Below are 15,657 nucleotides of genomic sequence, written 5' to 3'. Positions count from 1 at the left end.
GACAAATTGGTAGCCAAAATGTTTCTAAAACACAATGAACTGTCCGTTCTTATTTTTCTTTTCCTTTTACAGATCGTCTTCTCATTATGCTGGAAGCCTAATCTTTTTGGATCAGAGACTGGCCTTGGAAAAAAAAGAAAAGCTCCATGCGATTATCAATCAAACAATAACAATCGTTCTGTTTGGCGGAGGATGCAGGGTGAGAAGCCAAAAGCAATGACTCTGGATGCCCGCCACATATCGCTGGTGTGAATAGGATGGTTATTGACGCCGTTTCAACAGCAGTAGAACCAACTGCTGCGCTCTAACAGCCTGGCACCGAAAATAAGAACAATTCCAAAATCAAGAAAAATAAAAGGCCTAATGGGAATTGGATTCTGAATCACCATTGCCTGTTTTTGGAAGAACATCTGGATTGTAAAATAAAGTAAATAGTGAGAAAGAAAATATTGACAGAATAAAAAAAAAAATAGGACCGAGAAGTTGGGCTTTAGGCGTGACAGAGAAGTGGTCCTATATGCAAAGATGGTATTTTCTTCGGGATACTAGTGTAGCTGGCTGGTAGGCTATGACAACGAAATAATTGATTTAGGTTTACAATGTGTCAGCACACATCCACAATTCTTAGTGGTCAGTCAGCGTATTACATCACACTTCGCCCTAACTTCATCTAGTTTGATAAAATAAAATTCCGTCTGAAATCTGATTCAGCGGTATTGTAGCCTAGGCCTAAAGAACAATTTGGTCACATCATGGTTCTTGTAATGCGGCATGGCGCCCATCTAATATGGGTAGGCCTTCTCTTGTGCTGTATGGTAGACATGGGGGCCTCTATGGAGTTTACAGGCGCAGAGGGCCAGTGGGCCAGGTTTCCGATGTGGAATGCATGTTGTGAGAGTGAAATGAGCTTCAACATGAAAACCAAGAGTTCCCACGGGCTGTTAGTGTACTTCGATGACGAGGGATTCTGCGACTTTTTAGAACTTCTAATCCACAACGGTAAACTCAGTCTTCGATTCTCCATTTTCTGCGCTGAGCCTGCAACGGTACTAACCAACACAGCGGTCAATGACAGCCAGTGGCACGCTGTGACAATACGGAGAAACTTTAAAAACACAACGCTAATGGTGGACAACGAAGTGAAGTGGGTCGAAGTGAAGTCGAAAAGACGGGATATGACTGTCTTCAGCCACCTGTTTCTTGGGGGAATACCACCGGAATTACGATCTGTGGCTTTAAGGTTAACATCAGCTGTGGTCAAGGACCAGGTGCCTTTTATCGGATGGATAACGGACATAAAGGTCAACAATACGGAATCGGCGCTCTTAAACAGCGCGGGGGTCATTAACGACCTTTGCGGTGCAGCAGCCAACATGTGTTTAAATGGAGGGGTCTGCAATGTCATTAACGATGAACCAATGTGCGACTGCTCGCAGACTGACTACCAGGGCAAAGACTGCAGCGAAGGTAAGATATATGGATTCTCTTTTGGGCCGTTGTCTGTCTTACTAACAATACCCAACAGCTCCCCTTTATCTAAACAAAAACACAACACGATTATTTATCGTTTTCCATCATTTCAAGAGGTAATAGTAGTCCTACAGTTTACAGAAAATGCACCTCTTCCCCTTCCTCTAGAACAGGATAGCCCAACAGGGCTATAGGCCCCTATAGGTCTGTAGGCCCTATCTAGTAGGCAAATTCAAGAATTTCAAGTAACCTACCCTCCAGTGCAAAATAGGTTAATCATTATACAACCATTGTTTAATGGTTGTTTGTAAGGTTGTTAATGAGTGGTTGTGCTCCTGCAAGCCCGACATGCAGGTGTTCCTAATTCTCTAAGGTGTCTTGCGTTTACCTGGAAGAGGTCACCAGGGAATGCTTGACCTATGATGTTTTTACATCTCCAATGGCTTTACCTCCTTCAGAAAGTTTCCAGTCATAAAAAACAATATGCATTTGGAAGAAGATGAAGGACTACTTTCCACATGCACATGCAAAGAAAAGAGATGGAGCAACTACAATAGGCACATATGTGTAGAATATTTGCAGTACCTGTATGCCACAGGAGGCTGCTGAGGGAAGAACGGCTCATAATAATGGCTAGAACGGCGCAAATGGAATGGCATCAAACAACTGTAAACCGTGTTTGATGTATTTGATACCATTCCACTCATTCCGCTCCAGTAATTAACAAGCCCGTTCTCCCCAATTAAGGTGCCACAACCTCCTGTGCTGCATGCAGTATATTGTGTATTGCATAATATCATGTAGCCAAGACTAGAGGCCTTGTTAGGTATGCCACCTGTATTAATTTCTTCCAACTCAATCTTGATCTATCGATCTTTGATGAGTAATTACAAAAGCATCATATAAGCATTCTAAATTAAGTATTTTTTTTATGAAATATGAAATACACCAGAAACCTTTTCTTGGTGACATTTTGCTTGATTTCAAGGTTAGCATTTCAGAGAAGATAGTGGACTTCTGACATTGCTCAGGTGCTCTTATAGCTGGATCTTTACCTATAGATGTTGGTGCAATGTTGGACCATATTCTCCTGTGATTTAAAGGCAGATGTTGGACCATATTCTCCTGTGATTTAAAGGCAGATGTTGGAAATGTGAATCGTTTCAATGATCCCATTTGAGAAGGTGTTACTGTTTGGACATGCTCTGTCGATTCCCTATCATTGTTTGTCATTTCCTTGTTGCATTGTTAATGGCTTTGTTTATGAAGTAAAGACAACATTATATCTAGGTTATGACCTAAATGGTACCCTATTCCCTACATAGCGCACTACTTTTGACCAGGGCCCATAGGGACCCAGGGCCCACACCTTATCTTCATTTCTGTATTCCCTGCAGTGAGACACCTGCTACTTCATGCCACATTAGTTATATTCCTCTCTTCAATTATTCTCAGAGCAGACACTGTATTCCATTGGTGGTACTTATTATGTGGGCTTGAACAGAAATATGAAACTGACTCCTGGAGGAATGTAGCCTGAAAGGAATATTACCCATGACGAGAGCAGTCTCTCACAGGGTGGAAATACAAATAGGAACCATCTCTTAGGGGCTCCTTTGGTTCGGGGGAACAGTTTATGCTGATGCTCCCATTATGATATAGACAATTTCGTACATTTGATTGTCTTGTGCATGTAGCTCTAGAGTAGCCAACATGGTCTCATTTAGAATATGTCTGGAATAGCAGTCACAGGGTGGGAACCCAAATAGAAACCTTCTCCCAGACGCAACTTTGGAAGACTCCTCTATTGGTCTTGGGAGATAGTTTATGCTGATACACCCATGACGGTGTATTCTACAGTATATATATATATATATATATATATATATATATATATATATATATATATACAACATCAAATCAACTCAAATCAAATTGTATTTGTTACATGTGCCGAATACAACAGGTGTAGACCTAACAGTGAAATGCTTACTTAGAAGCCCTTAACCAACAATTCAGTTTTAAGAAAAATAAGTGTTAAGAAAGTGTTTACTAAAATAAACTGAAGTAAAAAATAGATAAGTAAAAAAAAGAAAGAAGAAAAAATAGAAAAAGAACAAATAATTAAAGAGCAACAATAAAATAACAGTAACGAGGCTGTATATAGGGGATACCGGTACAGAGTCAATGTGCGGGGGCACAGGTTAGTCGAGGTAATTGAGGTAATGTGTACATGTAGGTAGAGGTAAAGTGTCTATGCATAGATAATACATAGAGAGTAACAGCAGCGTAAAAAAAGGGGGTGGGGGTGGGGGGACAATGCAAATAGTCCAGGTAGCCATTTGATTAGCTGTTCAGGAGTCTTATGGCTTGGGGGTAGAAGCTGTTAAGAAGCCTCTTGGACCTAGACTTGGCACTCCGGTACCGCTTGCCGTGTGGTAGCAGAGAGAACAGTCTATGACTAGGGTGGCTGGAGTCTTTGGCAATTTTTAGGGCCTTCCTCTGACACCGCCTGGTATAGAGGTCCTGGATGGCAGGAAGCTTGGCCCCAGTGATGTACTGGGCCGTACACACTACCTTCTGTAGTGCCTTGCAGTCGGAGGCTGAGCAGTTGCCATACCAGGCGGTGATGCAATCAGTCAGGATGCTCTCGATGGTGCAGCTGTAGAACATTTTGAGGATTTGAGGACCCATGCCAGAAGGGGAATAGGCTTTGTCGTGCCCTCTTCACGACTGTCTTGGTGTGTTTGGACCATGATACTTTGTTGGTGATGTGGACACCAAGGAACTTGAAGCTCTCAACCTGCTCCACTACAGCCCCGTCGATGAGAATGGGGGCGTGCTCGGTCCTCCTTTTCCTGTTGTCCACAATCATCTCCTTTGTCTTGATCACATTGAATGACAGATGATGAATGACTAAATTGACCTACCAATCCCTGTTACCTTAACACCTCACTGTGTTTTCCATATCATTGTGTGTGTGTGTGTGTGTCCCTATTCTTTGGTGTATAAAGACACTGCCTCACTAGACTTGACTACAGTATTATGCAACAGCTCCATAGTTCATGCATGTGCAGAACACAGTGAGGTGCTGTGCTGTGTGTGGTATGTGTGGTGCTATGTGTGCCCGGCCTTCTGCATGTCAGATGTCGGGAGAATAATAATCCTGGTGAGGGGAGAGGAAGACAGAGTGAGAATACAGTGAGAACAGATCATGGCTGCCTCTGTCCTGAAAGGAACCATGTCTTCCTTTCTCCATTTCTCCCTGTGCTGCTTACGAAAAAAGAGACACCAGCCAGCTATTCTTTCTTGAGCTATCCAAATGTCATGATGGACCGTCAGAGGTACGAAACCATAGAAATAGAATATGGGAGAATCTCAATTGCATACTCCCCCCATCCTCTCTCCTCTCTTCTTGCCTCCTTCTCAAAATCCATTGGATGAGAAAGCCAGAGGTCCCTCTCCTCTTACGTACTCCTCCAATGGGTTTTGAGAAGGAGGAGTCAAGCAAGGTTGTCGAAATTTGACGTTTGGAGAAACGTGGATAAATGTCCGAATCTGAAGTCAAGTTGGTAAAACCAGGAGATCTTGTTGGGTAAATTAGTTAATAGACCAATAGCACAGTTCATTTTCCTTTTTCCCCTTCCCACTCAGACCACTCCCAGACAGTCCTAGCAAAATTCTTGCTTGAGAAATTGCTTTATATCAAGAAGCTTTTTTTGTTTCTTTTTGACAATTTTAATTGAAAATAATCACAGTAAGTTACTTACTTGTTACCCAGAAATTATTTGATATTGAGATAAAAATGGCTGCATTGGACCTTTAACATCACTAAAGGAACTCAACCAGGCAGCCGATCTGAAAGGGCCGGCCAATGCAGCTGTTTTCATCTCAATATCAAATAATTTATTTGTTACAACTAAGTACCTTACTTTGAATGTTTATATTTGACCATTTTAATTGAAAACAAAAATAGCTTCTTAGCAAAGAGCAATTTCTCAAGGAATAATTTTGTAAGGACTGTCTGGCAGTGGTCTGAGTGAGAGGGGAAAACTGAAAACCAACTGTTATTGGCAGAGAGGTTCGGAACACTATTTCCTATTGGTCTATTAACCAATTTACCACCTGGTGATGTCACCATGGAAGGCCAAAACTCCATTCCACCACAACAGGCTGAAATTTCAGGCAGTCTTTTCAAACAGCTCTTACACTAAAAGGGCATTATCATAGTTTTCACAATTTCACAGTATTATTCCAACATCATAGTGTGGAAATATATATAAAACAAAGGAAAATCATGCTTTTAATTGCACACAGACTCAGCTGTCTTCCTTTCAACATTTGGTAGATCTGAGGGATTTATGATTCACAATCTAAACTTATCCTGATCGTGATGGTGGGATGGACGCTGGTAGTATGATGGAGTGGATGATGGTGGTGGTGATATTGAGGAGCAAGATTGATGCAAGATCCGCAAGGTTGAATCTCAACCCAAATCTTGGTTTGCTGTCTCTTTGGGGCCATAAACTCTAGGTTTTCGTAAGATCGGGTACACTTATAATTTTGGTTAGCTACCTCATTGATAGGATGAGAATGCTATAGGCAGATACTGTACTTCATTATATTGAAATCCACAAGGATAGCACATGGCCATAATACTGACTGGCTGAAAAAAATACACAGCTTTCGTGACTTTTTGGGATCGTGCACAAACCATTGACCTTTCATAGGGGAAAATACGGATAATTTGCCATGTCATTTTAGCATAATGCAATGTCATAGTAGCATAATGCAATCTGTTTTAAGGTTGCCTGCAACATGTTGTGCCACAATGAAATCTTTCCTCTGCAGTTATTCATTCTGGCAGACAGTATGCTGTGGTTTAGGCTTTCTTTCTGAAGTAGCACGGCAGCTTATCCATGTCGTAACCCAATTCTGTCCAACCTATGTGTGGTTGGAGACAGTAAAGGGGTTAGGAGAGTAGAGAAGGAGAGGGGAGAGGAGACGGGAGGGAGAGAGGATAAAGAAAAGGGAGGAGAGGAGAGGGGGAACAGAAAAATAAGTGGGGCTGGGTTTAGGAGTGAGAGAAGGAAGAAGGGGGGGGGGGGGGGGGGGGGTGGAGTATTTTATTTTATTTTTTATTTTACCTTTATTTAACTAGGCAAGTCAGTTAAGAACAAATTCTTATTTACAATGACGGCCTACACTGGCCAAACCCGGACGACGCTGGGCCGCCCGATGGGAGGATCTGTCTGGGACTATATTTAGTCCATGCGATTTTGGCAAAAAAGTAGTTGGCTTTCAACAACTTGTCAAGACAAATAAATCTAATTAACAAAGATGTATGTGGTAAACAAGGTGTCAAAAAGGCCAAACAACTATCAAGATGGTGATGGTGGCAGACAGTGTATATGCTAACATGACATTTAGAGCTACAGTATAAGTGCGAAAATGCTACACATTAAAAAGGTGTGTAAACGTAATTTACATTTATCCTCCTACATTACTGTCATATACAGTATATATATTTTATATAGCCTTTATTTAACCAGACCTCTTTCCCGAGGGAGACCTTCTCCTGATATGCTTTTATCATTTAAGGGGGTACGCATCAATGCATTATAAGGAAATAGAGGAAGTATATAATTTAGGTCAAAAGATTTACATCACAGTAAACATTTCATATTTCATATCAATCAATTGTTTAGAAAGGAAATCATATATTAAATGTAGTGCTGATGAAGTGGGTGAAATCCTACACCTAGACCATGCCTCTCCCTCTCTCCCTCTCTCTTTCTTTCTTTCTTTCTTTCTTTCTTTCTTTCTTTCTTTCTTTCTTTCTTTCTTTCTTTCTTTCTTTCTTTCTTTCTTTCTTTCTTTCTTTCTTTCTTTCTTTCTTTCTTTCTTTCTTTCTTTCTCTCTCTCTCTCTCTCTCTCTCTCTCTCTCTCTCTCTCTCTCTCTCTCTCTCTCTCTCTCTCTCTCTCTCTCTCTCTCTCTCTCTCTCTCTCTCTCTCTCTCTCTCTCTCTCTCTCTCTCTCTCTCTCTCTCTCTCCACTCCTCTCAACAGTCAACAAGCAATCACAGTAAAAGCCTGTTTTAATATTCACAGCAGGTTAGATGTCTTCACTGATGGTACTGTTAGCTAAACGTGAGATGGTACTGTTAGCTAAACGTGAGATGGTACTGTTAGCTAAATGTGAGATGGTAGTGTTAGCTAAACGTGAGATGGTACTGTTAGCTAAACAGATGGTACTGTTAGCTAAACATGAGATGGTTCTGTTAGCTAAATGTGAGATGGTACTGTTAGCTAAACGAGAGATGGTACTGTTAGCTAAACGTGAGATGGTACTGTTAGCTAAATGTGAGATGGTACTGTTAGCTAAACGTGAGATGGTACTGTTAGCTAAACGTGAGATGGTACTGTTAGCTAAACAGATGGTACTGTTAGCTAAACAGATGGTACCGTTAGCTTAAGAGAGCTGTTAGCAAATAGTGGTTCCCAAGGTGCTCTGTGAACTGATTTTTTTTGCGACAGATTTACATTTTGACAAATGCTTTTGTCCCAAAGAGGGAAGCACCTCTTGAATATAGTGCATAGATGGATTAAATCCAGTCGGGGCTTGAAAGGAGAGTGAAAGGGAGGGAGGGAAGTTAGAATAGACTGTCTGTGCCAAATTATTCTTGGCCACACAGAGGCTGTTCTCGTTCATTACGCTGCTAGCTATCATCAAAGCATCCAATCCAAGTTAAGCCGTAATATGATGGTGATTTTTTGGGATCCCATTTATGTCCAAAGGGCCGTATGTTCTCAAAATGTATTACATAATGTGGCTTTATATCAATTTCATTAACAAATAGAGCTGTGGGAAAGGGAACTTTTGCCTGAATTTAAATTTTAGCAGACGCTCTTATCCAGAGCAATTAGGGTTAAGTGCCTTGCTCAAGGGCACACCAACATATTTTTCACCTAGTCAGCTCGGAGATTAGAACCAGCGACCTTTCGGTTACTGGCACAACGCTCTTAACCACTAAGCTACCTACCGCTAAGCTACCTGCACCCCAAACTGATAATCTTCGTTACACCATTGTTTCACTGTAAATAGAAACGTTTTAGGGTATATTAAAGTTTTGAAATGACAGAGATAATATAAATCAGAATATGAAATGGGGAGATAAAGGAGAGGGATACAGGAGAGAAAGTGACAGGCAGAAAGGGGGATTGAACCCACAGCACTATGTCACAATATCAAATGGATCAGTTTGAATTCCAGGCTAATGGAATACTGATCTAGCAGTGAAGTCTGCCTTCTACTGTGCTTCATGCTTCTAACAAGAAGACACTGGAGATCGTTTCCTTGTATGTTGACATTACAGAAAAAGACATGGTCTCCACAATTGGCTAGTATTTAGAAATCCTAAATTTGTACCTTTCTGTTAAATAATTTAAAAGCTTTGCTATTACTTTGATCAGATGAAAGGATTACAGGATTTGGCTAAACTGCGTCACAGAAATACACACACACACACACTCACAAATCTCTTTTGTTTGGTTGGTCGGCGGAACAATTATTTAAATGCACTGGTCTGTATCCTGCCTGAACGATAAGTTCTCAGATTTAGCCCTTTCATTGTTCATTAGAGAAATCACATGGATGCACTAGTGGTGCGTCCTAAATGGCATGCTATTATTGTCTTTATAGCGCACCACTTTTGACCAAGGCCCATGGGTAGTGCACTATAAAGGGAATAGGGTGCCATTTGGGATGTATCCTTGGACTACACAACTCCATATTCCATCATAATGAAATAGAATCAATGTGTTTGTCATCGTACATTTGCAAATCATTAAACAGGCCGGATGAAAGTAGGACAACAAAACATCAAACAACATCCCACTACTGTATTGTTTTCCTGCATCCCTAATAGCACCCTACTCCCTTTATAGCGCACTACGTTTGACCAGGGCTAATAGGGCTCTGGTTAACAGTAGTGCACTATATAGGGAATAGGGTGCCATTTGGGATGCTTTGTCTGTGTGCGACTATGCGTACTACCCATTTTAAATGAGGAGAGCTCTGTCTAGTATTTGTATTTGTATTTGAATTGTATTGTAGCTATTCAATTCACTGTATGATACATCACTTTTCTTGGATGCTACATGGAGATGGCTCGCTCCTACAGACAGTGAGTCACATGACCACGGCTTGCTATATAAAGCAGGCAGACAGGCATTGAGGCTTTCAGTTACTGTTCGATTGAACGTTAGAATGGGCAAAACGAGTGACATAAGTGACTTTAATCGTGGAATGATCATCGGTGCCAGGCGCGCCAGATCCAGTATCTCAGAAACGCTTGGCCTCCTGGGCTTTTCAAGCATGACAACAACAAAAAACATTCAGTCAGCAGCAGTCCTGGGGGTGAAAACAGCTTGTTGATGAGAGAGGTCGAAGGAGACTGGCAAGAATCATGCAAGCTAACATGCGGGCCACAAACAGACAAATAACCACGCAGTACAACAGTGGTGTGCCGAACGGCATCTCGGAACACACAACTCGTCGATCCTTGTCACGGATGGGCTATTGCAGCAGACGACCACACCGGGTTCCACTCCTATCAGCTAAAAACAAGAAGAAGCAGCTCCAGTTGGCACGCAATCAACAACACTGGAAAATTGAGGAGTGGAAAAACATTGCCTGGAACATGACCGCAAGTTCAGTTTACTTGAGTTGCCTGCGCCGTCCCCATACTTCAACTCAAAAGAGCATATTTCGGATGAGATGGAACTGGTTGTTCGCAGCATGAATATACCACCGTTCAATCTGCAGCAACTGCGTGATGCCATCGCGTCAGCATGGACCAACATCCCTGTGGAATGTTTGCGATACCTTGTAGAATTCCCCAAAGAAGTCAGGCTGTTCTGGAGGCAAAGGGGGGTCCGACCCAGCACTAAATGTACCACTGAGTGTACTTTAAAGCAACATATTAAAATTAACATGATTAAAGTTGAGTGTCGGATTTCAAGTCCAAATTATGAATGTACCCTAAGAGTCAATGCCTATCCAATCATTATGCCTGTGCTCCACTGTGAGGCTGCAGAAGCAGATAGATAGTGTGTCAGTCTGTCTGGTGTCCCTGTGGATCTGAAAGTGTCATTCAGTCTGTCTGGAAGCTGCTTCCTGCTGTTCCCTCCACTTAAACACTACCACTACTCTCTCTCTCTTTCTCTGTCTCTTTCCCCCCATCTCTTTCTTTCTCTCTCTCTTGTCTCTCGTCATACTCTCTTTCATTCTCCCTCTCTCTCAGGGAGATATATATCCATCCCACACACTACAGGATATTGGATTCAAAAGATTAGAGGGATTTTTTTGCCTTGTTTTATTAAATACAACTGCACTTGACTGTCAGAGAGAGAAAGAGAGAGACCGCATGGATAGCTGTAGCAGCAAATCACCCTGGTGATTTTAAAGCATGACTTTCTGTGTCAATATCAAAAAGTATTCTACACCTACGAACAAGCGTTCAAATAATTATTCAGTTTGTAGCCATATGTTTAATAAAGTTGACTCATTTTGCTCTGTTAGCCGTGTGTAATTATATCTCCATGTAACATTTAGCAATCTGAATCTGATTGCATTAAACTCCACATAATGAGAGACTGAGGAAAGAGATCCTCCACAAAGAGGAGGAGGAAGGCTAGATCCTTAGATCCCGGGCTGTGTGTGTGTGTGTGTGTGTGTGTGTGTGTGTGTGTGTGTGTGTAGTCTCTCTTGGGTTTCAGAAAAATACGTTGCTCTTTAATGCTGCTGGTTGGAAGCCACTCTGTATGACCGAGTGTTGGAGTAGTGTGTGCAGTGAAAGAGTAGACGCAGCAGGCCCACTATAAAAACAATCAGTAGTTAGAATGAAGGAGGAAGAGGGAATGGTGGGACTCAAACTGGGTCTGTCATTTTTACAGCACGTGCAAGGATAATTTACACTGTACCCATGATGCAATTCCCTTTTTCTTGTCTTGGCGTCCAACTGACATGTGGTAATTTCTCCTTGCATATTGCAATAATGACTGTACCCCTAGGGCTATATTTCTGCTAGTGGAATTACAAGACTATTATGAAGAACCTTACAAAGTAAGATGATATTGCGTGAATTAGGCTGAGTGGTTTAAAAAGAGAAAAGCCAGTTGCTCTAATTTCATGAGCAGCATGCTGCAAATTATTTATAGCTTGTGTTTTATGATATCTTTGAAATGTGCTGAAATAGCCAAATTTACGATACTCTATCTTGTATTGTCTCCTTAATACCATTGCAACAAGGCAACACCACATCACTGTTTAGACTATTATCTATGGCATGCCAAAAAGCAAGATTTAACTCCACATCTGTAATACTATCGCAGATATTGTCAATCCCTCGGATTAAGGTTTTTAGAACTGTAAGCTAGTCTGTTTATGATTATCCCATTGGATCAGGCAGGCGGTCGGACGACCCACAAGATGTCAAAGAATAGAGAGTTCTTCTGTGCATCTGTTTCTTCCCACTAGCCTCTCTGTCTGGACCATAGCAGATAAAGGAGTAAAGGAAGTCTTTGTGGAAAAAGCCGGACAGGCGGATGTGCTCTCATTGTCCACGTATGAACTGTATTAAAGTAGCACAGTGTATTGCGGATTAAAATCCAGATACTGGCATAGCTAGCAGTGCACTATACAGTATATAATCACAGTTTATTGGGAATGGGGATTGAGAGGCTATACTGGCATAGCTTCTTTAGCAGTGCATAGAGTCTTACCCAAGCAAGTTTGAAGGCTACATACAGTACCAGGAGACTACCTCATGAAGCTAGTTGAGAGAATGCCAAGAGTGTGCAAAGCTGTCATCAAGGCAAAGGGTGGCTATTTGAAGAATCTCAAATGTAAAATATATTTTTATTTGTTTAACACTTTTTTGCTTACTACATGATTCCATATGTGTTATTTCATAGTTTTGATGTCTTCACTATTATTCTACAATGAAAAAAATAGTAAAAATAAAGAAAAACCCTTGAATGAGTAGGTGTGTCCAAACTTTTGACTGGTACTGTACGTACTGGTGGTATTCAATAGGGAGTATCATACTTCCTACTGTCAGCAGGAAAGGTATATTGCGGTTGTTGGACATTCTTGCATTGGCAGAACTGCTGTTGCTGTTTCCACTGAGGTTTTTCAGTTTCACATTGCTTTATAGTGTATTTTTTAGAGACCAATAATGTCCCATGGGCCTATATGTAAAGCCTTTCCATCTCTTGTTGCAGCCAGAGGGATGCCATAAAATCACATCGACATTTTGCAATGTAACAAATGTACAACAGAGAAATAGGCTACTGGATAGCCACAGTAAACCCTCTCCCCACTAGATCACTTGTTACATAGCCATGCTAGCTTAGATTTCAATGCACTGGTCTGATTGCTATCTAGCCATGCTAGCTCAGCATCAGATCAATAGAGGGATGACACATGGGTTAATGATAGGCTACATAAAGCCCAGATTGTGCTTGGTCTGAATGCATTAAAGTTCCAGCAGACTAAGCTGGTAAGTGCAAAAACTGGTGTGTTCCAAATGGCAACCTATTCCATACATAGTGCGCTACTTTTAACCAAATCCCATATTGTTCACTGTATAGGGGTTGGGATAGGGTGCCATTTGGCATGTAACCCTGCAACCCTGCACCGTGCCTCGAGCTTCCAGCTGCAGCTGGCTGCGGGTCTTATCGATTTCCATCAAGAGTGGCTGGTCACTTGGCCCCATCTATTTCTTCTCTCTCTTTTTCTCTCGCTCTTGCACTCTCACTCTCTCTCTCTCTCTCTCTCTCTCTCTCTCTCTCTCTCTCTCTCTCTCTCTCTCTCTCTCTCTCTCTCTCTCTCTCTCTCTCTCTCCTCTCTCTCTCTCTCTCCCTCTCTCTCATACTTTCCTTTTCTCTTTTTCCCTCCATTACCTCTCTCTCTTTTTCTCACTCTCTCTGTCTCACTAACTGCTCTTGCATTCGTTTTCTCTCTCTCTCTTTGTCTCTTCCTCTCTCTCTCACTCACTTTCTCCACCTCCCCAAACCCCCCTTTCCCCCCCATCCATATCCCCTCTTTTGCTCTCACCACTAATGAGGAATAAGGTGATGGCTGTAAGAGATGCCACTATAACCCTCCTCTGGTCTTGTGTGTGTGTGTGTGTGTGTGTGTGTGTGTGTGTGCGTGTGCGTGTGTGTGTGTGTGTGTGTGTGTGGAGATCAGAACAGACTGCACAGCTCAGCGATGAGCCACACACTCTCATTACTCTTGATTTGGCCTAAATTGTAATTTAACAACACATTGATCCGTTCACTCTCTCTGAATCAGTAGAATGGGTGGCATTGACCTTTGAGACTGCTAAGCCACTTCTAATTTTCTCCCTTGATGCATCTGTGGTTTGTTTCAGGTTTTCTGCTACTTTGTGTGTTGAGCAGAAAAGTTGGTGGCTAGAAGGTAGTGGGGCGTAGGCCGAATAATTAATATGTGGGTGGAAGAATTCATTGCAGTAGAGATGTACAATGTATTATAGCCTGCATTATATAAAAACCTAGAGCTAAAATGGACAAGATGACTGCTAGCTATATAAATAATATATAGACCCAGAAAGTACTAAAGCTTTAATGTACAATCTTAGAATTTTTTTTTCTATATAGAACCCCAAATAACCATTTTTTGTAAGAGTACACTGTAAATATCAACCAACACATGTTACTAGTTTGGTTAAGAAGCAGCACTATTGTTTTATCATTTCAGTAAATATGTCTCATGTATATAGTATGTATAAGCTGGATGTAGAAACCTAAGTATTGTTGTCCATTAGTTTACTCCAATTAAGGGAAAAATAATAAAGGAGGGAAATATAATAAAATATATACTGTATGTTTTGTCTAATAAAGAAGGGAAATATATTACAATATATACTGTATATACAGTACCAGTCAAAAGTTTGGACACACCTACTCATTCAAGGGATTTTCTTTATTTTTACTATTTTTTATATGTAGAATAATATTGAAGACATCAAAACTATTAAATAACACATATGGAATCATGTAGTAACCAAAAATGTGTTAAACAAATCAAATAGCCACCCTTTGCCTTGATGACAGCTTTGCATTCGGAAAGTATTCAGACCCCTTGACTTTTCCACATTTTGTTACGTTACAGCCTTATTCGAAAATTAATGAAATAAAAAAATAAAAATTCTCCTCATCACTCTACACACAATACCCCATAATGACAAAGCAAAAAAAAAGGTATTGGAGCTCAACTGACAATTCCTTCGACCTCATGGCTTGTTTTTTTTTTATCTGACATGCACTGTCAACTGTAGGACCTTATATAGACAGGTGTGTGCCTTTCCAAATCATGTCCAATCAATTGAATTTACCACAGGTGGACTCCAATCAAGTTGAAAAAATCTCAAGGATGATCAATGGAAACAGGATGCCCTTGAGCTCAATTTTGAGTCTTTAAGCAAAGGGTCTGAATACTTATGTAAATAAGCTTTAATACATTTGCAAAATAAATTTGCTAAAAAAATCTAAAAACCTGTTTTCGCTTTGTCATTATGGGGCATTGTGTGTAGATTGATGAGTACCATTTTTTATTTAATTCATTTTAGAATAAGGCTGTAACGTAACGTATATGGGGTAGATCAGCTTTAGTATTCCAGATACATTGTGGCTTCTATCAATGTAATTGTCTGCATAATGCTGACAATTACATTGATAGAAGCCACAATATATCTGGAATAGTAAAGCTGATCCACCCCCTCAATTTAATCAGTCAAAAAGAGCTATGTCTATTTGAAATACAATTTTTAAACAATCCTCGATGAGAATGTTTGTCAGATGTATTTATATAATACAATCTATTACATCTATGCAGTACACACACATACATTTGATTATAACAAGTTCATAGTCTACCTTTAAGAGTTTAAGAGTAATTTCCTCAGTTAAAACGATGGTGTTGAAAAACAAAGTTAATCTTTGAAAGTGCTCCGGGAGAAAGTGGGCCAATTGATTTCTTAATCATTGTGACTGGTGTATTACACAGCAAATTAACCTGCTTCATTCTCAGCATGGAGCAGAAATGATTTCTCAAATGATACCCATTTACTTCATGTCATTATGATAGGCACAGGCAGCA

At 40.8% G+C, this 15,657-nt stretch overlaps 1 protein-coding gene across 1 annotated transcript in view; it reads left to right on the top strand.

The window, feature by feature from the left end:
- Positions 1 to 541: 541 nt before the first annotated feature.
- Positions 542 to 15,657, top strand: part of LOC311100893 (neurexin-1a-like) — a 393,788-nt gene continuing 378,672 nt past the window's right edge. Inside the window, exon 1 of the mRNA XM_084141884.1 lies at positions 542 to 1,467. Within this exon, the coding sequence (XP_083998010.1) occupies positions 753 to 1,467 (715 nt within the window). The 5' untranslated portion in view covers positions 542 to 752. The remainder of the gene's footprint in view (positions 1,468 to 15,657) is intronic.

Source organism: Coregonus lavaretus, assembly GCF_964263955.1.
Source record: "Coregonus lavaretus genome assembly, chromosome: 25".
Taxonomy (NCBI): Eukaryota; Metazoa; Chordata; class Actinopteri; order Salmoniformes; family Salmonidae; genus Coregonus; species Coregonus lavaretus.
The sequence above is the reverse complement of the archived record's forward strand: the minus strand, read 5'-3'. Positions and strand labels throughout refer to the sequence as shown.